The sequence below is a fragment of the Vipera ursinii genome, assembly GCF_947247035.1.
Source record: "Vipera ursinii genome assembly, chromosome: 1".
Lineage (NCBI taxonomy): Eukaryota > Metazoa > Chordata > Lepidosauria > Squamata > Viperidae > Vipera > Vipera ursinii.
The window spans coordinates 317,908,272-317,931,856 of NC_139512.1; the positions used below are offsets into that span (position 1 = coordinate 317,908,272).

Consider the following 23,585-nt stretch of genomic DNA (forward strand, 5'->3'; position numbering starts at 1 on the left):
TTATGGTAAAGTAAAGGTAAAGGTTCCCCCGCACATGCGTGCTAGTCATTTCCAACTCTAGGGGCCGGTGCTCATCTCCATTTCAAAGCCGAAGAGCCAGCGCTTGTCCGAGGACTTCTCCGTGGTCATGTGGCCGGCATGACTAGACGCCAAAGGTGCATGGAACACTGTTACCTTCCCACCGTAGTGGTCCCTATTTTTCTACTTGCATTTTTACGTGCTTTCGAACTGCTAGGTTGGCAGAAGCTGGGACGAGTAACAGGCGCTTACTCTGTTATGCGGCACTCGGGATTCGACCCACCAAACTGCCGACCTTCTGATCGACAAGCTCAGTGTCCTAACCCACTGAGTCACCGCGTCCCTGTATTTATATGGAGACATATATTGGCAGTCATAGTTTTAATTATTTCCAGCACAAAAGATTTGCTTTTATGTGTGCTGAATTGATGTTGGCATTAAACTGCTCACTCTATTTCATGATGCCATTTTTGGATATTAACCACTCAGATATCATTGGTAGTTATACAAGTCTAGAATATTCAGCCATCATTCTACAGTTGTTCCCACCATGTAAGGGCTAAGATGAGAGAAAGCAAGTACCAACTATTTCCAGGTACAGAGAATCAGTCTTTAAAACAGTTCGGCTGTCTCCCAAGTCCAGCTCTACCACAATCAAATATCCTTTAATTTCTGAGGGCAAGGAAAGCATCTACAGTTTAAACTCTGGAGCACAATCATATAGATAAGCTATGAAGATTCTCAGTCATCCAGGTCATCATTTTCCCCTCAGAAAAATCAATCCAGTTGCCTTTTCAAAATAAAAACCACTTTTGTATAGATAAACTCTGATTTCCTTGCACCACAGAAGGCAAATCATGTTGTATATAATGTTTATTCCAGTCTGTAGGATAGATTTTTCTTTAATCAAATCCAGTCAGAGAATCTTCTACCAAAATAAACCAACCATTGACTAAGAGTTGTGTTTGAAGAGCTGGGATTCACTGCTGTGTCCTAGTGTGAAGTCTGACACAAGGAATCACATTTACTATTTTAAAACCTGTATTCTAAGTTTGAAGAGAATGGAGTTTGGAATTCCATTCCTTCCAATAAAATAATTTGTTGTCTTCAATAAACATGCCTACCTCACTGCTCATTTAACTTCATATGTAATTCATTTAAATACAATTTATATAGATGCTTTAAAATTCTATACAGAAAGCATTCTGCTTATTGATGATCAGTCAGCTTGCATTTCTATGGCCTTGATTTTTTATTTAACCAGCCTATTGGGGGTGTTCAGATACATTGGGACATGTTCAGAATGTTGTGTTTGTAGAAATGCACCTGATGCCATATCATTCTACAACCTCAGATTTTTGTGGTCTCTTCAAATTTCTGTCATAGAAACTGACTTGTTTTTTTACTCTGAAAGGCCTGTTTGTTAAGGGCTTTTGTGAATGGACATTTTGTTCATACCATTTCAGTCAGGAATTGGATTCATGCTCTTTTTTTTTCTATCTGAAGAACAGGAATTTTCACCATATCATCATCAAAGTTTCATTAACACAGTTGACATCCTTTTTTTTTTCTCCACAAAGGTAAATGTCCCGCCTTTATCTACCAGAGTGATCCTATTGGAGAACATGACCCACTTCTGGCCTATCATACAGATCAAGATTAAGCGTTGCCAGCAGGTAGGCAGATGTGCTTTCCTTCTGTTCCTACAGGAAGAGCAACTCTCTAGTTGAGAAGGAAGCAGACATGATGCACGTGGAGTATGCCAGGTTGGAAGTCTGACTTAGAACAGTACCGTATGTTATCCACAGGGTGGCATTGATACGCGTGTGCGTGGCATCGAAGTAATGGGCCCCAAGCCCACTTTCTGGCCCATCTTCAGGGAGCAGCTGTGCCAGCGCACGCACCTCTTCTATGTTACCAAAGCACACACTTGGTGCCAAGAAATTTCAGCAGATCAGATACAGTTGCTGCAACTTTTTAACAGGTCAGGCCTTTCCTAATGGAAGTCTTTTGTCCTTTGGAGGTGGGGAGCTGGCCTGGGAGTCAGCAAAGACTCTGTCTCAGAGCACTTTCCTAGATCACAACTGCTTAGTGGGAGAGCATCACTATTCTCGGGATATCTTTTCCTCTCCTTATCCTGTTTATTAATATCCATCATATTGTCCAAACTCCTGTCCTCCCTATCATACCCATTTACTTGCTATACTGAATCTATATGTACTCATTCTTGTTTCCCCCCCCCAAAATAAAAAGCTCAGTCTGCACCCCTTTCCGAATGCAGGTTGAACAGTGCCTTGTGCCATGAGGAACTATTTGCCACTCATTTCCTTCCTGATGATGAGGCTGCCCAGGTTCTAGGCAAGACCTGTTGGGAAGCTCTGATCACTCCCTTGGTGCAGAGAATCACTTCTCCAGGTATGGGCTCCTCTCCAATCACAAGTCTTGGCAGCCTTTGCTCTTCCTCTTTCTCGGCAATGTTGTGGATTGTTCTCTTTTTTTTCTTTCTGGATTTCAAGGTCCCAATGGTACCAGCCCCATGTCTTGGCTCCTAAGCCAATACTTGGAAAACCTGGCGGCAGCCACAAGCCAGAATATTACCTTTAATTCTCGTGTTCGGCGTCTGAGCCATATGCTGGTACATAGGGATCCCAATGGCCCCGAGCCTGAAGAGCTGAAGTCTCCTCTTCAATGCAGTGAGTCCTCTTCCATGGGACAAATAAAAGTATAAAATGGGCAGATGATCCTCACAAAGCTAAGAGAGGGATAATAGTGATGGGAATTCCATGAATATGTTGTATGGTCATTACAGAAGGACTGTGGTGGGATGGAGGAGTAGCAAGTCATTCTTGATCAGAGGAAAACTTTAAAGGACACAGAAAATTGGAGAGTGTTACTTGGCTGTCTATTGCTTCTCTATCCCAGAAGCCTTCCTAAATGCTGTATAAATTTCCCTTTGCAGATAGGAAGAATGCCAAGAATAAGGAGTTGAGATCAGGAACTCTAAAGGCCACAATGAAAAAATCCACCAGTTTGACAGGCATCACACAGTGCTGGAAAGATGTTGTGCAACAACAGGTAAGAGTAGCTGAAAGATGATGTTCAGCAACAAGAACAGAACAGAATAATAGTTGGAAGGGACCTTGGAGGCCTTCTGGTCCAACCCCCTGCTCAGGCAGGAAGCCTTAAAGCATTTCAGACATATGGTTGTCCAATCTCTTCTTAAAAACTTTCAATGTTGGAGCATTCACAAGTTCTGGAGGCAGGTTGTTCCACTGATTAATTGATCTGTCAGGAAATTTCTCCTTAATTCTAGGTTGCTTCTCTCCTTGATAAGTTTCCATCCATTGCTTCTTGTCCTACCTTCAGGTGTTTTGGAGAATAGCTTGACTCCCTCTTCTTTTGGCATGTCACCCCTAGTCCTTCTTTTAATTAAACTAGACATACCCAATTCCTGCAACCATTCTTTATACATTTTAGTCTCCAGTCCCCTAATTATTATTTTTTTAAATTCCATTTATATCCCGCCCTTCTCCAAAGACTCAGGGCGGCTTACAAGCTTAGCAGTAGCCTTCATTCTATGTATATGCCTGCTTATTAGGGCTTTCACACACACCCCAAGCGGCATTATTACAAAGTCAGCTTATTGCCCCCAACAATCTGGGTCCTCATTTTACCTACCTCGGAAGGATGGAAGGCTGAGTCAACCTTGAGCCTGGTGGGACTCGAACCTGCACTAATTGCAGGCAGCTGGTGCTACTTAAGGAGGCATTAGCCCACTGCTCCACCAAGGCTGCTTTAATTATCTTTGCTGCTCTTCCCTGCACTCTTTCTAAAGTCTCAATATCTTTTTTAGATTGTGGCGACCAAAACTGAACGCAGTATTCCATGTGTGGTCTTATCAAGTGTGGTCTCATAGAGTGTGACTCTATGCATCAAGAAGGGTGATATGGTACAGGGCTTTTGCATCTACTGATGCAAACTGGGCTTTGCACTGACATTATCTATACAGTCAAGCAATTGATGTATATTTCATGTTTATTTATAGTGCATGTGTATGTGTGAGCTGTTGAAAGGGAAGGCGTTCTTAGGAGGACTTTACATCAGGATCCAGAGACTTCAAGAAAGGCTGGTTGGACACCAAATTCTCAGAGGAAAAGTCTCTGTCTGCTATAGGCTCTGTTGTCCATTTTTATTGTGAAATGAAAACCCAGTGCATTACTTAGGTCTTTGGGGTTATGGAAAGATAGAAAATTAGACATGTTGGCAAAACATTCCAAAATATCAGTCAGCTGTAAAAAAAATCAGTCTTGCATGAAAAAAAAGATTTGGCACTGCAAAGGGTACTTTGAGTTTGGTCCCACTGAACTGGATAGAAAGGTTACGATTTTAAAATACTACATATGTTTCGGTTCCAGGTGAAACAGTTCTTGAAGTCGTCTTGGCAGGCCCCCGACTTTGTGGAGCGATACTGTAGCATCTACCAGCACCTCCGTACTGCCATGGAGGAGTTGTTTGGGCAGAAGATGTCCTTCTCGTTGGCCTTGAGCAATGGCTTTTCTGAAGGCTTGGTGCAGCTGCCTTTCTTGTCAGCTATCCGTGTGAGTATTTTTTTATTTTTATTTTTTATTTTTATTCCATTTATATCCCGCCCTTCTCTGAAGACTCAGGGCGGCTTACAAGCTTAGCAGTAGCCTTCATTCTATGTATATGCCTGCTTATTAGGGCTTTCACACACACCCCAAGCGGCATTATTACAAAGTCAGCTTAATTGCCCCCAACAATCTGGGTCCTCATTTTACCTACCTCGGAAGGATGGAAGGCTGAGTCAACCTTGAGCCTGGTGGGACTCGAACCTGCACTAATTGCAGGCAGCTGGTGTTACTTAAGGAGGCATTAGCCCACTGCTCCACCAAGTAAGGGATGGATGGTTGGGAACTAAGATGTCTTCATAGAATGGAGGTAGGGAACCTGAGGCTCACGGCCAGATCTGCTCCCTGAAAAAAATTACAGGGTATATTTTGGATTTTAAATATACTGTCAAACCTTCTTGAACACCTATGTATCTCCGTCACCTTAAACACAACTGCTTACCTTTAAAATATACTGTGAGACAGCATGATTGACTGAAACAGAATTCTATTATAAGTTAAAACAGGAAAAATAATCCCTGAAATGTATAAAGTTTCTTTTGAATGTACCATGCTCGTATATAACTAGTGTTCTTTTTTAATAAGGAATATAAATTATTTACTGTAACTCTGAATCACGCACGAATAAGAAGTAGTTGAGCTGCTCATTTAGGAAAGCAAGGGAGCTTCAGAAAACTTTCTATTTTACAGTCTTCCCAATCTCATAATGAATTAACTGTTCATACCTCATGCTTGACAAACCTTTACGAATAGATAGCTTGAGGTAACACCATTTTCTCTCAAATTCTTATATAAAAATATTTATCAGTTTAATTTTTTTCTGAAACAATTTTATATAGGGAAAATGACATCCCAATATCTGTTCACTGTCTTCCTTAACAACTTGCTGTGATTTTTCAGAACCTGCCTATTTAAGAATCAAACTTTTTTTGTACTTTTAACAAACCACATTTTATAGGTCTTCCTTGCTTTGAGTTACATTGACATAAGATATCAGAGTATCCCAAATGTAGGGTACATTCTGTAAAATTAGCTGTCAGAGGCTGCTTTTAAGAACTGTGTGGCAAAATGCTTCTCCTTGATGTTTTTCTAGATTGGTTTGACTAATACTTGCATACAAATGAAATGATACAGGTGATGCTTTTCTTGTCATAATTAAATTGTAACTTTTAATGTGACACAAAGGAAACTATGGTAGTTCTCGACTTATGACTGTTTATTTAATGATGGTACAAAGTTAGGTCTGCCTTGGGAAAAGTCACCTACAACTCATCTTTTGCACCAGCCCCGTGGTCACATGATCACAATTTGGGCACTTGGCAACTTCACATTTATGATAGTTTCAGCATCTTGCAGTCAAATGATCACAATTTGCTATCTTCCCAGTCTGCTTCCAATAGTAAAGTCAATTGGGCAAGCCAGAATTGCTTAACAACCGCACGATTCACTTAACAATCATATGATTTGCTTAATGACTGTGATAAAAATTGTTGTAAAATTGGGTCATGTGTGACTTGTTTAACAACTACAACACATAGCGACCGACACCTGGCACTTCCTTTTCTATGACTTCAGGTGTGTGAGAAGTTTGCCCAGTACATTGACCTATGGATTCGAGACAGCTGGACAGACTCAACTAACATAGAGAAGGTGCAGCATCTGCAACAGAGCCTTGAGCCCATCAGTTTCCTGGCAGAATTGGAATTGGCCAACATTTTTGAACATTTCTATCGGTGAGGGAAAGGAAAGGAGAGTTTGCTGCACCTGCAAATAAAGTAGACTGATCTCAAGCTGCAAGTTCTTGGGCAGTAGTGGTTAAGTACTTTAGTCGGCATGAAACCATCCTCAAAAATTCAAGTGTGGTGCTAGATTTTGTTCTGAGGGATAACGGGGCTGGAGGGCATGGGTCAGTCTGATTCTTGCATAATTAGATAGGCCTATATCTCAAAGGGACGTGGTGGCTCAGTGGGTTAGGACGCTGAGCTTGTCAATCAGAAGGTCGACAGTTTGGCGGGTTGAATCCCGAGTGCCGCGTAACAGAGTGAGCGCCTGTTACTCGTCCCAGCTTCTGCCAACCTAGCAGTTCGAAAGCACATAAAAATGCAAGTAGAAAAATAGGGACCACTATGGTGGGAAGGTAACAGCGTTCCGTGCGCCTTTGGCATCTAGTCATGCCGGCCACATGACCACGGAGACGTCCTCGGACAAGCGCTGGCTCTTCGGCTTTGAAACGGAGATGAGCACCGGCCCCTAGAGTTGGAAACGACTAGCACGCATGTGCGGGGGAACCTTTACCTTTTATATCTCAGAAGCAGGGTGTCAGTGGAGGTATGGGAATGAGTGTAGGCTGATGGGAGAGCTCTGTTTTTTATTTCACCCAAATTTCCTCATCTGTTCAGATACTATCTAGGAGAACGTCTTCTGTCTCTGGGCAATACGTGGCTGGAGTCTGCTGTGGTAGAGCAAATTGGACTCTGCTTCCCCAGCCGCTACCCTCAGCAGATGCTGAAGAACTTGAGTGAGCTGGAGCAGCAGCAGCAGGACTTTCACCTTTTTCAGCTCCAGCAGCTTGACAAACATTTCCTGGAAGCTGATCAGCAAGGAAGACTGAAAGAAGAGGGAGAGGGAGAGGTAAGCTGGATAGGAATGCTTCTTCTAGGGCTAAAGCAGGGGTGTCAAACTGCCGGCTGGCGGGCCAGATGCGTCACACCAAAAACGTGCCCACCCCATTGCCAGCAACGGGAAAAAAGTCGCGATACGTCGCAACACGTCATGTGACGTCGCGAGTTTGACACCCGTGGGCTAAAGTCTCCAAAGTCAAGGCGTTTTTTCCCCCTCACATCTTTTTGCCCAGTTGTTAATTTCTAGAATATTCTGCTGTCCTTCAGAAGCCATAAACCTGATACTAGATATGTTTTGCTCCCAGATGATGCAGGAGACGTCATTCTTACAGGAAGAAGAGGCAGAGGTGAAGGTATTGCTATTGTCCCCCTTCTGCTGGACCATCCCTCCACTGTGCTACCTGAAAGACCCTATCAGGTTTTTCCCCTCGTCCCTCAGTCAGCACCTGAGCAAGTTTGCAGACTTCTGCATCCAGAGTGAGTATGGCACTGCCCCTAGTCCAAATTTTGTTGGGTCCCTTCTATTTCTTTCCAGCTTAATTGATAGCGAGCAAATCACTATCTTACCCAAAGATGATAGAGAAATGACAGAGTTGGGACAGATTTTTAGAGATCCCAGCAAACATCAGATTTAATTCTGTCTGGATCCAGGACCAGCATTATGATATCCAGTTAATATGAAGGGCAGGGAATGGCCTAGAATCTGCTGAATTCTGTACTCTCATCTCTCTTTTTGAAAAAGGTTCTTAATTAAAGAAAAATGGAAGTTTGTACATCATGTACACCTTTATTTCAATCTATATCTCTAGCTCATACAATATAATAAGCCATGTACTATAAGTCTGCTATTCTTAGAAGATCAAATGGAGGATGGCTGGCAATTTAGTGGTTTATTTTTCATGTTGTGAGAATGTTTGTAACATTCCGAATGTTCCAGTTGAGTCAAAAGGTTGGGGACTCCTGAACTAGTTCTTTGATTACCTGAAAGCTGCAAATGTGGATGAAATTGCCCAGCCATTATGAAACTATTTAAATGTAATATTGAGATGAAAGATTACAACAGTTAGGCTTCTATTCTTGATGAGCCATTTCAGGATGCAGGAGATTGATACTGGCAATCTTGCTGGTGTTTCTTGATCACTGATCTTTCCATCTCTTGCAGGTCAGAGCTGCTTTGGGTTGGCGCATACAAAGCCACCACACTTAGAATGGACTTGGTTGGGCCATGCAGAGCTGGATTACCAAGGCTGCATCCTGCAGGTGTCCACCCTGCAAATGTACATTCTTCTGTGTTTCAACAGTGCTCAGGTCCTAGCCAATGTTCCCTCTAATTTCTCATTTTGCGTGTGTGTGAAAAATGTTTTATGCAGCTTTTCCCAATCCTAGTAGAAATTTGTGCACCACAGTATGAGTATAGAAATAAATTGCAAATACATAAGCTAATTACTATCTTAGGTTGAAACCACCTGGGTGACCTTGGGCCAGTCTCTCAGCTGTAGGAAGAAGGCAATGGCAAACCAAATGTTGCCAAGAAAACTGCATGGACTACTAGTGCAAGCAATCACCAAGAGTTACACACACAAAGGTTACAATTGTAAATTGATTCTGGATGTACTCCAATTTGAGGCAATTTCTGTATTACGCAGATAAATGTAATTTCTCCTTTTTATAAGTGAAGGAAATTCTGTCCCTAATGGTGAGAAGTAACTTGTATTCAGCCAGATGGTTTGCTTGATTCAGGCTTCTGTCTTATTTTATAGCTGCTCCCCAAATTAATTGAAAATGTTTATAGATTCACAAAACCAATTTTAATTAGAGCTTGTCTATTCTGAGACAGTTAAGAATCCTGAAATGTTCTACAATCGTAACAATCTCGGCATGATCTGCAGTTTGAGGTTTAAAAGTGTTAATCTGGATTGGATATTTATTTTTTTTGAAATCTTGGTAAGGTTGAATTGAGTCTGTGTGTGCTGTGTTGGGAATCCTTTTCCCAGGATCTTTTCCTCTTTACTGCACTAATCAGTCTTGGAAGTGGGAATTTCATTGCACTTACAATCTCTCTCAGAATGGGTTTAAAGACTGCATGTCACAGCATTCTCCTATCTCGTTCTGCATACTCAACTATTTTTTCCTTCTATTGGTTTCAGGAAGTTTCTGTGGAGACCCTATTAGAAGTCACAGGTCTCTCCCCTGTCCTCCTAGGTCATGCACTGAAACCCTTGATAAAAGAGAATGGGATCCTCACCCAGAGACAGAGTAAGTGGGGAGGAATATTCTGCAAGAGAGTGAGGATTTTGTCCTTTTGGAAGATTAACTCTAGCAAGTTGGGTGGAAATCTTGACTTTGGGCTGCTCCCATGGAGCACTTGGTTTACCAGCTTCAGTTATGAAACAAGAGAGCTTTCTGGCTAGGTGTGACAGAGGCGGCTGAATTCAGAAAGGCCCACATTTCTGCCCTTCTAATGCTGAGTCTTCTTTGCCAGGTATTTTAAGACTGAATGAGGAGGCACTGGGTCACGTGTCTGATCAGCGCCTGTGCCTCTTACCCAAACCGATGTACCTGAATGCGGAAGAAAAAATATGCCAGGCTTTGGAGAGAAAAAAGAACTTCATCTGCTGCCTCCTCAACCAGATCCTGAAGGAGGAGAAAGAGATACATATTGACAGCCTGGTGTTCAAGGTATGGATGGCAAGAATTCAGCTCAGCTGGTAACCCAACGAAACACTATAACCGGCAACTGAGATTGGAATTTGCATTGCTAACGTGATGTGGCTGTTAAGTGCCGTGTCACATGACATTGCTTAGTGATGGCAGTGCCGGCAGTTCTGGTGCCAATGTAACCCCAGACTCATGCCGGCTGTTGACCGAGGACCTCATGTGATCACAACATAGAAAGAGGCAGGAATCCCAGGCAAGAGGGTGAGAGCTGCTGGCAGAAGAGTATGTGCCGTGTGCAGGTTGCTTCAGGTAGGGCCCTGAAGAGCCTGGGTGGATGCTGTAGGAGGCCGGGCATGTGCCAAGGGTAGGTACTGTTCTGTTCCAGCCTACTACCGGCCCTGCAGAAAAGGCAGGGACAACCCCTGTACAAAAGGCAAAAGGCTGGAAGTAGGCCTGCCAAATTTATTTACACAAAACAGATCCAAAACAGAGCAAACTGAGCAAAACAAAATACGGACCACTAAAACAGGAGCTATTCAAACGTTTGCCTTCACCAAACCAGCCCTCCCACACATTCCCCTTTTAAACAGTTCAAGGTGTGGCTTCTCTTTGCCTCCTTCCGAGGTGCCCCATTGCCTTCCTCTGTTTACTCCTGATTGACTGCCTCCTGCGTCGGGCGTCCTTGAACAGGGCCAGCTGTGGGTCATCTTCATCCACGCTGTCAGGCTTACACAGCTGGGTCTGCGTAGTAACCAGATGGGAGGGGCCTGGCTGAGAGGTCTGTGAAGCCTCAGAACTGTCCTCTGCAGGCTCTCCAAACCCCGCCTCCTCCTCCTCCTCCTCTGAATCGTCTGACCCAACTGCCGAACCCACAGGCTCATCCTGAATCACAACAGGTACTATGAATTGCTGGTGGGAAGGCAAAAGACTGGCGAGAGCAACTTGCAACCTCCTGCTAGCTTTTACCTCAACTTTGCTTGTGGGAAGCCAGCAGGGAGAGTTGGAAATGGCAGATCACATGACCGTAGGATGCTGCAACTGTTGTAATTGTGACCTGCTTGCCAAGCACCTACTGTAATTCACAATCACATGGCCAAGGGCACATTGCAATGGCTGCAGTTTGTGATCTGTCCTAAGTTGCACCGGTTCATGCCCTAGAACCATCATAACTTTGAATGTCGCTAAACAAGTCGTCATAACCCAAGGATTACCTGTAATTCCATTCATTCTTTTTGCCTCTCCCAGGTAATTGAGGCCTGCCACAAACAGAGATGTGCCTCACCTTCAGACTTCTTGGGAAACGTCTGCAGCAGTGCTGATGTCCTGTCCTGTATATTGTATTTGTTAAATCAGGGTTCTGTCCAGCGCCAGGAAAACTTTCCACAACTTTTACAGTATGTATGTGTAGATATTCCAAGCCCAGTACTGCCAAAGAATCAGCCTCAAGTAGTATTTCAGACTGTGCAAATCAAAAAAGTGCCCAGTATGCCTTGTATGGAGAAGAAACAGACGTTTTCTACATTTAGATAAAATTGGCTCTTGGTATGTGTGTGTAACAAGCTAGGAAGGTAAGTCTAAAAGCTGTTTGTAAAAGCACTAGTTTCTGGTTAGTATGGCAATAGGGAGTTTCTTGTGGTTTTTCCCCCCTTTCTACTGGTTTTTCTACAAGTAGAACAGAATGCTCCAACATTACAAGCTGGGAAGAACTGACCATGTGATGCACAGAGCAGTTTTCCAGTAATAGTTTTTTTCTTCTTCCTGAAAAGAATTGTTCTTCCACTGCCTAATCACAGTTGGGGGACGTGACCTGAGCCATAATTCAACAGCTTTTTTCTGTATATCTTGAGCAAGGTGGCTCAATTCTAAAGCCAGACAGTTCAAACCATTCTGCACCCCCACCATGTGCAACTGCTATTTCCAGACTATCGTGTTGCCACAGGATGTAATGAAACCCCATTTTGCTATATGATCCTCATATAATATCCTTATATTCATCTTCCGCTTGATGCATGCCTTTTGTCTTAAGACAGTGGACTTTTTCTATTTATTTACAGTTGTCTACCTTACAACAAGGAGTGTGGTTTTTTTGTAATTCATGTTCATTTATCTAGAAAAAACACTCTTTAGTCCTTGGTAAAGAATATGGTTTTAGCATTTCTGTTATCTCCTGGGTTTCTTATGTAGACCCTTGCATCCCTGCCTAATAATAGTTGATAAAGATTGGATGAAAGGAAGCTTTAGATCAAAGTAAAAAAATCAGGTACCTGTTCCGTTTACTTAACCTTGAAATTAAGAAAATTATTTCATTTTTTATTTTTATTATTTTATTTGCAGCATAAAACTTCAGATGATTTACTTACTTGCATTTTGCACATTATGAGCAAGTAGTTGCTTATTTCACTATGAGAACTAATTGGTTGGGAGCCCTTTATCTTTTTCTCCCTACAGTGGTAGATTGCTTGAGATGTAAACATGAGAGATGGAAGTTTCTGCTCAACAATATTTCTGATGCTGACATTTCCATGGTTTACGTTTTGAGCTACCTAGTAACCTAGTGCAGCTGCCTTCCACTTCAATTCCTTTCTATGTTATCTAAAATCTTGGAAGTGCATCAATTAACAAATTCCAAATAAAGACAAATTTGGCAATATACAAAATGCGGCTTTTTGAATTACAGCCAGTTGTCCATGATTTAACATAAGCTAGTGATTCTTGCTCACAAGCCCAACAGCTCACTTCCAACTTCAGTAAATTAAAAACAACAAATAGGATCTGCTTTGCTTCGTATGTTCCAAGGAGCCTTTTGCCATATTCCCATATTCCCATTTTCCACGATCACAGAATGGAAAGAGAATTCTTTAAATGGTAGAACTGTAAATATTTAACATTTGTGAAAAGTAACTTTCAGCTGCTCAGATATGATTAATTCTTGTGCAGCAACAGACCTTTTTCATTTCATATGTTCCTACTCAGTTGTACTTTTCCTGACACACTTTTCCTTCCTTTGCGAAGAGTTTTTAGCAATATGCAGTTCCACCACAGAATAGGATCAGACTTAAGAGGAAACCAGAAAGGGACTACAAGTGATTGAATTGGAGAGTATGATGATTTAGTGTAAAAGACTATATAAACCTCTGGTCTCGGTGACCAACCCAGATTGGATCCTGCAACAATATCCAATATTTGCCTTTATTTGAAGTGCAAAATCCTCCAGAATTTGATTTTAAAAAATACTGTCAGCTTTCCTTCAAAACGGTTCCTACTTCCCTTGCCACACAAATTGTATTCTGTGCAAGGGGTGAAATTTAAATAGCAGATATGTGTTTTATTATCTTCGAATTTTTTACATCAAAATTATAGTGATAGCAGGAATAGGCTGTGTTTTTCTCCATGGAGAACTGCATTCATTTGGCAATAGAACTGAAACCTATGCAGGCAGGTACAATCAAAAGCAGATTGGAATATCCTGCTACGCCCTTTCTCTCTCTCTTCCTCTCTTCCCTGCCCAGAGAGACAAGACTGCTATTCCCAACAGTTTGAGGACAGTGCAATTATGAAAGGAGGCTAAGGACTGTATACAACCCCATAGCCACGAATTGTCCACTATTGATGCAATAATTTTGTTACACTTTTCACTATTGTGCAAAACTTAAGATTATTATTATCCATGGAAGTTATGTGCTGCCTGACTCCCAATGAGGCCGGATGGTTTTATAGATCCACAACGGTATGTAAGTCTGAGTCCACTTCATAAAAAAGCTTTGCTTTAGCTCTTAAAGAGCCCATTCAAAAACTGCTGTTGAATTGCAATTTTAAAGGTAGAGAATATTCATTAAAACATGAGAAGCAGCTACATTGATTGTATATAACAAGTGCAATTCTTATTCTGATCTTGCCAATATCTTGGCATATAGTTCAAGACTAAATGCCCTTAAAAAAGTATGTCATTCTGATTCATAAACAAGCAGACAAGGAGATATAATGGGGTCAATAAGCTTCTGTCAGAAGCTGCTAGAAGAGCAGGCCATATTTTTGTTGTATTCCCAATGAGAAGGGATGCCTACATAAGCACAGTAGATGGATATAGAGTTGCTTAACTGTACACAAAATACCTAAAGCTGCCAGATGGTGGTGTTTTCTTTAGGTTGACCCCCCCTCCTTCCCATTTCATGTCTGTTTCTTAAATTCTTCATACTTTTTAGACTGCATTTCAGGGTGGAAAGCCTCAAGTATTCAGGCAAATTCAAAACTAAAGACCCCTTAATTTGTGAAGTCATTTGCACCCCTAAATCACAAAGAACAACAAGATGCAATTCCAAACAGAATAAAATCAAGCTGATGCTATCAGTCACAATGGTACCAGCATTAATTTATTAAAATTAATCCAGAAAGCAACCTTACATTAACAAAAATAGAATCTTGTAAAAAATGGGATTTACCCACCATCCCTGCTCTCCTAACCACGAGCAGCTGCATTCGCCAGGCAGGCGCAATACCACAGTTTAGGTCTCTTAAGTTCGGTAGGACACACTTTCAAGGCAGGGGACGTTGGTTTGGCAGTTCTAGTGACACAAGCTCCAGGAAGGCAGCGGTCCTGGCCTTTGGAGCCTGCATGATTTAGGGATAAGAGAATGAATGGGGACATTTGTGAATCCACCTAGGGAAGGAAAGGAGGCACTAGTAGCTGCCTTCTGACACTGTATTTGTTTGTTCAATCCCTCCTGATCAATTTAAGCAATTTTAAAGGTCTATGACTATCCCCTCCCCCCCACCCGGCACATCATTGCACCTGAACTTGCCAGTGGATCTCATAGTCGCCAGTTTCAATCAGTCTGTCAGTGCCACAGATCTATTACAACACAGCAAAGGTGGAACTGGATACAACTTGTGGATGTAGTAACTACCCTGAGACCTGTCCAGGCAAAGTGCTGATCTGGGGAAAGGAGGAAGGGAGCACTCTTGCTGGCAATAAATGGAGTGTACTGATTCAGAAGCCGGTTCCATCACATGAGAGCACCTTTTTCTTCATCTGAGCAGAGGTGGGAGGGGCCCAGCTTGCCCCACCACTTCCATGAGCTTTAGATATTAGTACTTGACCTTACCTATACAGCAGGGCACAGCAGTGTGGTACAGGCAAAGAAAACAAATATGCAATATTTACGCATAGCTAAAATACTTCTGGGGAGAAAATGGCCTAATCCCATCCCTCGAGTTACATTTTCTTAGGCTGAAGGATTGCTTAAGCCTACCTGCCCCATTCCACCTTCCCCTCCCCAATACTGCTTAGGAAAGATTCCCCCCCCCTCTATTTTATTGAGAGAGTGTTCATTCAGAATCTATTCTATGATTCTTCCCTTTGCTGGAAAAGAGTACTCCTGCCTGCTGGTTTATGGCACAGCCTGGACCATTTTCTCTCCTTGCTGAAGTCCAGTTATGTGCCATCTCCTTCGGTTGTGCTCACAGCTCATGAATGGAGGAAACGGTTCCTCTAGCTGCTTCCTCAAGAAAAGTTTGAGCAAGGTAAGGATAACACAAAATGGCTCATATACCTCTCAAGCAGCCTCTGGAGCAGATCCAGAAATCATGTTGGTCTCAGTTGTCATCCCCTTATACTTGTGTTAGATACTCTGCTCTACACAACTGTGTGAGAAGTCAAACGATGCCAGCTCCACTCCAAATAAGAGGAGAGACAGGGGAAAGTGGCTTCATGTTAAAAAAGAAACTACAAGATGCCAAGATGCAGGAGCCCTCGGTGAATTCTAAGAAAGGACTGCCAGGTGGCACTTGTGAGCAGAGGTCAACTGGTCCAGAATGTTCTGGGCAAGCCTGGCTAAGCAGTTCTAGGAAAAGGGTGTTAACACACATTTTTTCCCCATTAGAGATTTACAAGGTAGCAGCAAGTTAAAAGAGGACCTGCCTTCCCATTTATTGCCCAAGCCAGCTAGACAAGGCATGGAAAGGAACTCTGTCCCGTCTTCCTCAAGCAACTTGGGAAGCTATTCAACCCTGCTCAGCCTCTTTCATTCCCGATGTCACATGAACAGAGAAGACAGGCCTGGTATTCTAGTCTCAAGAGTCTGTGTTGAAAAGCCGTTTCTCCCTTGGTTTTTTTTTTTTTGTATGTGTGTGCATCTGCTTCCTTCCCTTTCCTACAACCCAAGTTCATGTTAAACTAAAAAACTCATGGGTGAGACATAAAGCAAATAGGGATGCTCCCTGCACAGAACAAATGGAGCAAGTAGAGCCCTTGCCAGAGTCGGCTCTGTGTGGGCAGTCAGTCTTCGGAAGCAAAGGAAGCGGATGGTCCTCCTCTGGTCTATCTGGCAGAGCCCGGATTCTTCTATCCTGCTTGTTTCATATCACACATTCTTTGAGTAGCCAAAGATACCAATCGGAAAATGTTTGACGTGTGTTGGCCACTGTGCAGCCAGCTGGAAAAACTTCACATCATTCCACTCCACACCATCGATACAAACTGTAAGAAAGATGACAGAACATTACCATTCTAGGAACGGTAAAGGCAGGATAAATATCTAGGTCAAGCTCTGGGGCATGTGTGAAGGGAGAAAAGAGCCATATTATATAAACAAACTGCATGATTGTGCTGGTGAAGAAATTTAACCCTAGCTTTTTTTGTGAAGTATGTTCCTCAAACTGATATCCCTTCAGATACATGGAGACTGGAACCCATTTGGAGGTCACCAGATTGAGGAAAGCAAGTGTAGACTTGGCAGATCCATATGAAGACTGTACTCTGTCCTTATCAAGCAGGAGGAGAACTCTGCCATGATAGGTCCCAACCTGGAAACCTTTGAGCTAATCCACTTACCACGCAACATGGTGTTTTGATGCTTGGCTGTGCAAATCAGGCGGGTAATCCCTTCGATCACTTGACTCTTGGGTTCCAAATCCTTCTCCTTAGGTTTCTTACTCAGGAACATCACTGCCAAGAAAAGATCACGGCTCAACAGAGCTAAATCCAAACTACAGTTATGGGCAAAGTAGCGAATTCCAGATTCCACGTCAAACCACAAGGAGTTTTTATTAATTATGTTAACATTATACCGTAGGCCACTCAGGATGACTACAGGCAAACCAAGTGAGAAAACCTGAATAAAAAAACTCCTTAGATCAGACATGTCAAACACAAGGCCCGGGGACCGGATCCGGCCCGCGAAGCGGTTTCATGTGGCCCCCGAAGCCATCCTGAAAACAGTGAGGGAACGGCCTCCACTGCCTTGGCCCTGGCCCAGAGACCCTCCTTCTGCCAGAGACCCTCAGATCTGTCCCACTCCTGCCCAGGCCCCCATAGGCACCCTTGATGCGAACGATGTAGTGCTGGCCATGCCTACCCAGTAGGCCACTCCCACCCAGGCCACACCCACCAGGCCCCATGAGGGCAACCGCAATGCTGATGCGGCCCTCAATGAAATTGAGTTTGACACCCCTGCTAGATGATGGGTTACCTTTTTTGTTTTTCTCCTTGGTGACCACAGTCATGGCCATGGTGTTAGGTGGGGTGAGCTCTCCTGGACTAGGGATGCGGCTGACCTGCAGAGAGCGGAAGTTGCTTTTCAGGGTGTTCTTGATGCCTATTTCCCGCTTCTCAGCCTCTTTTCTCTTCTCTGGCCCCTGAGCTGTCCAGTAGTCTACCTGCAGTCCCATCACCTCCACACCTGGGCTCAAATTCCTGAAAGAAGAGAAAAAGAAAAACCATCTGAATTAAGTTATGCCCTCAGCAGTAGATGGCATTGTACCACTCCAGACTATAAGAGAAGAAGAGATCAACATGCTGTTACTTAGCTGAATTCTGGTGTGCTGTTAATGTTTGCTTTTGCTTTTTACTGGACAGCATTTTTTCTCTGAGTAAAAGTTCTGCTATTCATGTACGTTTATAAATATAATGACTTGCCCTCTTATTTATCAAGTTGTTTTATAGCTCAAGGTCACTGTAACCAGTCTTTGATATTATCTCATTCCTTTAATGGTCTCCAGCCATTCAATAGTTGAATTTTCTTGATAGATTTTCTTTTCTCATAGAACCACACATTCCCTGTGCCAATACGGTTATGATCCCCAAACAAAGCATTCTGGCAATACCTCCAGCATTTCTACAGTAAGAATAAACTGAATGAATAAATACAGGTAGTCCTCAAGTTAATGAATGTAGTGGAGCCTGCCAATTATATTCATAACTTGAGGATTCGTAGGAGTGAATTGCATAACTTGACCGCTAATCGGATGCACGGGTTGTTAAGTGCACATGAGGTATTTCAGGATGGGGAAGGCCATGGGGGCCTAGTGATGGAACAGGCCACCTGCTTCAGACCACCCAAGGCCTTCCCTGATTCAAGCACTTTGCTGACAAAAATGGAGGCCCAGAGAGGCGTGCACATCCCTCTGGGCCTCCGTTCTCATGGGCAAAGGCCTCCTCAAGCACTTTGCTGGCAAAAACAGAGGCCTGGAGAGGTGCCTGCATCCCGCCAGGCCTCCTTTTTCATCGGCAAAAGACTCCTCAAGCACTTTGCCAATGAAAATGAAGCCCCGGAAGGGAGTGTGTATTCCTCCGGACCTCCATTCTCATCAGCAAAGGCCTTTGCTGACAAAAACAGAGCCCTGAGAGGTGCATACATCCCTCTGGGCCTCCTTTCTCATCAGCAAAGGTCTTCTCAAGCATTTTGTCAATGAAAAGGGAACTCCAGAGGGGAGCATGCATTCCTCCAGGCCTCCGTTCTCAACGGCAGAGGCCTTTGCTCACAAGAAACGAGGCCCGGAGGGATGCACGCGGCCATCCCGGCCTCCACTGTTGTCAGCAAATGCTTGAGGAGGCCTTTGCTGACAAGAAAGGAGGCCTGGAGGGAACCGTGTTCCCCTCCCAGCCTCCGTTCTTGGTGGCAAAGGCTTTTTGTAAATACGGCAAAAGGCTTTGCAAATGGAAGGAAGGCTTTGGTGTTTCAGGCCTTCCCTCCATTTGCAAAGCAGATCTCATCCAGGTCTCCATTTGCAGAGAACAGAGGCCTAAAGTACTGAGAGATCAGGCGAGATCCGTGGCGCAAAATCTCACAATACTGATCTTGTGGTACTTTAGGCCTCCATTCTCTGCAAACGCACCAATGGCCTGAAGCACTGAACAGACCAAGAAATGGAAGGCTCCCTGGATCTTCGCAAGGTGGGTAGCCAGAGGCCTAGTGCCTGTAGAGACCTGGGGGAGGGGAATAGGCAGGGCGAATGTTGCAGAGCCTCTGTGGTCATTCATAAGTGTGAACAACTGCCGTGGTGCTGCAACATTCGTAATTTTGGGACTGTGTTATAAGTACTTTGGGGGGGGGAGAGTTAGGTCATAACCTTTAACAGTAAGTGAACTGTCATAACTCGGGGATTACCTTTACATATTTTTGCTCATTTGTTTCTGTCATGTCTCCTTGAAATCATTCAATCTTCTTGGCAGAACTGAATTAACCCAGGAGGGCAAAACGTGGGCTGATATACTTTGGCAATCTCTTGAGCTTCCTTAAGAGTGGTGGAGTTGAAGTTGCTCTTCTCCTCTGTCTTTATTTATTTTATTTTTTTCATTTTTTCTGGGTGAGGGGTGCTCCCCCCCAAAATTAAGGAGAGAAATGGTGCTTTAGGCATTGTAAAGGCTAACATCTCTTTATGCCCTCACCAAAATTGGATTCTGGTCCAAAATCAGTTTCTGATTCCAGTTTTGGAGTGTCAACCCTGTAAAGCTGCACAAGTCCTGGTGCCGCCTGCTAGCCAAAGAAATTATGCTAAGCTAAAAATGCTAAACTAGAGGACTCTACCCAGTGAATAGCATCACAAAACGCCCGTAAGTAAATTGAAAGGGGCTTACCCAGTTCCTGAGAGCCCACTGCTGACGGAGGGAGAGGGCGGAGGGGTCCCTACAGCTTCCTTGGTGTAAGGGATCCCTCCGCCAGATGGAGATGATGAGCTCAGCAGTGAGGTGGAGCAGATGGTAGCATCATCGGAGTCAACTAGGAAAAATTGTGGGAAAGCACCTGATTATATCTCTTGTTTTGCCCAGAGCACTTGGGGGGAAAACCTGGCTGTCTGGAATGAGGAGCAAATGAGATTTCTATGTGCTATCAGAGCTAGGTTGTTTCCATATGCATTGCCCTACCAAACCTACCAAGGTAGCTGCTATGGAAGGAACAAGGAAAGGATAGAGGCACCAGCTGGATTTGCACACAAGCTACATCACAATGTGATTTCAGCTTAGTCCATTGTGTCAACCCAGCCACTGTGGTTTGAAAAACAGTTTTACAACAGTATGTGGTATGTTCCCAGACAATTCAGCAAAAATAAATAAATAGATAAATAAAACACCACGGCATGCTGTTGGCATGTGTTTGCTTTTCCCCCACATCTGGAACCAAAACAGCATTGCATCTTGAGATTCCTGATGCTCTCCTGCCTAGCTAGATTGAAGGGAAAATCCAAGATAAGCCTCTTCTGTGGTTTTAGGATATGGGATTTCAATGAATCTCTTCCTGGTTGGGAAAAAAAACAACAACCCGAAGTTCTTCCACTTTCTGTGCTTCGTTTTTCAGACTTTTTCTATTTGGTCTATTTAGATATGAACTAGTGAATATGCGATTATTATTAGACATGAGTAATGTACATGATTTATTTTATGCTTAATTAAACTTGGTATTTTCCAAATGAACTGTAATTGAATTCATGTAATTGGACACATTTGATATAGTGACATTTATATTTGAACAATCTCTTGGTAAAAAATGTGGTGCACAAATAAATTGGCTGCGCCTCTGCCCTAGAGCCACAAGAACTACCGTTATTATTTGATTCCTATTCCTTTATCAGAAAGAAGGGAGGGAGAATGCAGGGAGAGATATTTAATTTTACTCAGTAATAATACACACTTTTGCCCTTTTGAGTTTTCTCAAAGACAAATGCCAAAACAGCACTTTTTCTCTAGTAGTATAGCACCTCTTCTCTTGATCGACATTTTACACAGAACAAACTCTTTTAAAACAACAGAACCACTGTCATCTCTCTGTAGTGGCAATGTGGAATACCACACTATTTTGAGGAGTTGAGTGACATATTTTGATTCCTCCTTCATATTAAGAAAACTTGAAAAGTTTACAGCTCATGCTGAGCTAACCTATTTGTGTTACATTCCTGCCGAATAAAGGAGGGGAGAGGAGGGGTCTTCACATAGCTGCAAAGCTTTTCTTATCTGGGAAAGTTTCAGACTTTCACTGCCCACCCCAGAGTCATGTGCCATCTGTTTAAAATTAGATCTTGCGGTGTCATGACCTTAAAGCAGAGCCATGAAGTTATGGCGCCAAATTTTAATGAAAACCTAATACTGGCCTTTAAGCTGGAAGCTTCTGCACAGAGCCTAGCACTGGGTCCTGGGGAAATTGAGCAGACCTTGGGAGATGTCTGCTGTCATTAAGGGAACTCCTAATAGCTTGTAAGACATTTGGGTATCATCTTGTTGGTATATGGTATATGCTTTTTATGTTATGCTTTTACATTTGTTTGCTTAAGTTAATAATAAGGCTTAATTTTATTCATTGGTATGCTTCTTGTCTCTAGACCCAAAGGAACCAATTGCCTGGTCAACCCTGACACTTGGCAAAACAAGCGCTTCATCTCAACGGACCTCAGAGAGGTATACAAAATAATAAAACAATTTTCAGTAAAAACAATCTGATAAAACAATTGACAGCAAAACCAAAAATAAGGCAGAGGAACACCAACCTATTCTCTACATGTTTCTCCCCCAATCTCCTTGTCTCTCCTCAATGGTATATGATGGGTTTAGAAATGAAAGAGAGATGTAATCACATTCACCTGAACGTGACTGCAGCTTTCAGCAGATCCAAAAACCAAATGAAACAATGGATGTAGCCATAACAACTCCTCTCCAGACTCCCCAGCTAAATGGATGGTGGTTGAGGAGTGAGAATGACAGAATGTGAGGACAGAGGGGAAAAGGTCCTAACTCTCCTCAATTTGAAACCCTAATGGCATCAGAAAAAGATTGAAAAGGACAAGTGGGTTTAAAGAGGAGCTTCCCAAATTTCAGTGCAGTCAAATGAGAGAACTGCCCTGATTCTGTTGAAGTATGACCAGGCATTGATTCATTTTGCCTCTCCTGTTTTTGTCGTTCTCAAAAGCCTGGGCCTCAGTGATGTGCAAAACCAGGAGAGGTTATAAATGAGGCAAGTTGCCATAGCATCTCTGCCCCATAATTACCCCAAATTTGCCCTGGTCTGCAGGATACAAGGCAGGAGTGAAAACAGAGCATGACCGCCGCCTGAAGGACCCAATTCTTATCGCCACCTGTGCCCATCTCTCACCTGAAGTGCTGAAGGACTGCTCCACAAGTCCCACTTTCACCACCTGTGTGGGAGGAAAAAATGCTCAAAATCAAGAAATTGTAACAGGCAATATTCTACCACCCTGATAGACCTGGCGCACTGGGGGGGGGGGCAGGAAGGAGGTCCGCAGTGTGGAGTTCAAAAAGTCACAGAAGCTGCCTGATTTTTATGTGCATCATGGGTGGAGATTTCATTGCACCACCATGACTGCCATCTTGACTTTTTGGGCACACACTGCAAATATCCCGGATGGGCCTGCCCAGAGCTTCACACCAAAAAACCAACTTGCAACAAGACCCCTTCATGCAATGCATACACATTCAATTTCTTCTGTAGGCATCTCAAGAAGCAAAGAAAATGGCTGGGGAATTCTGGAAGTTGAAGTCCACACATTTTAAAGTTCACAAGGCTTGGAAAACTCTGCTCTAGCAATTAATTACTGGTTGATGCACTCCAACGCACTTACCCCAACAAACGGCACAAATTTCTGACAGGAATCCTCATCTGGGCTGTAAAAATGGAACAGACGTAATTACAATGGCAAGTCCCTGCAGAGTCCTCCACCTGCAAAGGCCACCTGTGAAGTGGAGCTCACCCAAAGCTTTGCCTCCCATCATCCTTTGCTGGTCACGTTACCAACCACTGTCAAATAGCTCTGCCCCCTCCCCTTGCAGTGCCGTTGGACACAAGCAGAAAGGGCAGCTTTGGGAGAAATGGACAGATTCCAGGATTTGGCCAGGCAACCCCAGCAAAAGCCTGATGTAATAAACAAGCAGCTATCGCAGAGGCAAGCAATGGTGTCTCTTTCTCGGGAAGGTGGAAGGAAGCGGGACGGTTCCCTCACTTTCACACAGCATAGCAAACTTCCCCCCGCGCAACCCCAATGCTGAGCACAGGATCACAGTGCGCAGGAAAGATGGGAAGGCAAAGGGACAAATGCAGAAGAGACTCGAGAGGAAGGAAGACAGGCCAGCTTCCTTCTCTGTGACTTCCACAGGCGGGAGGTCTCACATGCAACCAGGGACAGCCAGCAGCCTGGCCTCAGGCAAGACAGGCAGGGGAAGCACTCATTCTGTTCCTAGACAAAGAGATGAGACGGACGGACACAGGAGAGAAAGGCAACACTGCAGCAAGCCACAGTCCAATACCTGATATAAAAATCAAAATAGAGGCTTCTTTTCCTTGAATGCCAAAAACCAAGAAGAGGGACAGGCATAAGCACTACTTGGAATACAAGCAGTTAAGACTCTGGCGCTGGTAGA

The 23,585-nt window shown here is 43.5% G+C and overlaps 2 protein-coding genes across 5 annotated transcripts in view; one reads left to right on the plus strand and one right to left on the minus strand.

Moving 5' to 3' along the window:
• The window catches only part of LOC310646835 (phosphofurin acidic cluster sorting protein 2-like), a 290,543-nt gene that overhangs the window by 112,246 nt on the left and 154,712 nt on the right, over positions 1-23,585 (minus strand). Inside the window, exons 19-25 of one of the 3 annotated variants that reach the window (XM_083373584.1) lie at positions 22,790-22,832; positions 22,303-22,345; positions 19,800-19,941; positions 17,600-17,636; positions 17,413-17,497; positions 16,776-16,889; positions 14,266-16,421 (exon numbers count right to left, since the gene is read on the minus strand). In XM_083373584.1, the coding sequence (XP_083229710.1) occupies positions 16,306-16,421; positions 16,776-16,889; positions 17,413-17,497; positions 17,600-17,636; positions 19,800-19,941; positions 22,303-22,345; positions 22,790-22,832 (580 nt within the window). In that variant the 3' untranslated portion in view covers positions 14,266-16,305. Of the gene's footprint in view, positions 1-14,265; positions 16,422-16,775; positions 16,890-17,412; positions 17,637-19,799; positions 19,942-22,302; positions 22,346-22,789; positions 22,833-23,585 lie in introns of those variants that run through there. The other 2 variants (XR_014493775.1, XM_083373583.1) reach the window with 2 other exon arrangements.
• CUL7 (cullin 7) overlaps positions 1-23,585 on the plus strand; it is a 41,877-nt gene that overhangs the window by 16,644 nt on the left and 1,648 nt on the right. Inside the window, exons 14-27 of one of the 2 annotated variants that reach the window (XM_083373476.1) lie at positions 1,599-1,694; positions 1,827-2,002; positions 2,300-2,433; positions 2,535-2,711; positions 2,978-3,093; positions 4,434-4,616; positions 6,243-6,400; positions 7,067-7,298; positions 7,594-7,765; positions 8,451-8,596; positions 9,436-9,544; positions 9,771-9,967; positions 11,192-11,340; positions 21,536-21,611. In XM_083373476.1, coding sequence (XP_083229602.1) covers positions 1,599-1,694; positions 1,827-2,002; positions 2,300-2,433; positions 2,535-2,711; positions 2,978-3,093; positions 4,434-4,616; positions 6,243-6,400; positions 7,067-7,298; positions 7,594-7,765; positions 8,451-8,596; positions 9,436-9,544; positions 9,771-9,967; positions 11,192-11,340; positions 21,536-21,611 — 2,121 coding nt within the window. Of the gene's footprint in view, positions 1-1,598; positions 1,695-1,826; positions 2,003-2,299; positions 2,434-2,534; positions 2,712-2,977; positions 3,094-4,433; positions 4,617-6,242; positions 6,401-7,066; positions 7,299-7,593; positions 7,766-8,450; positions 8,597-9,435; positions 9,545-9,770; positions 9,968-11,191; positions 11,946-21,535; positions 21,612-23,585 lie in introns of those variants that run through there. The other variant, XM_083373475.1, reaches the window with a different exon arrangement.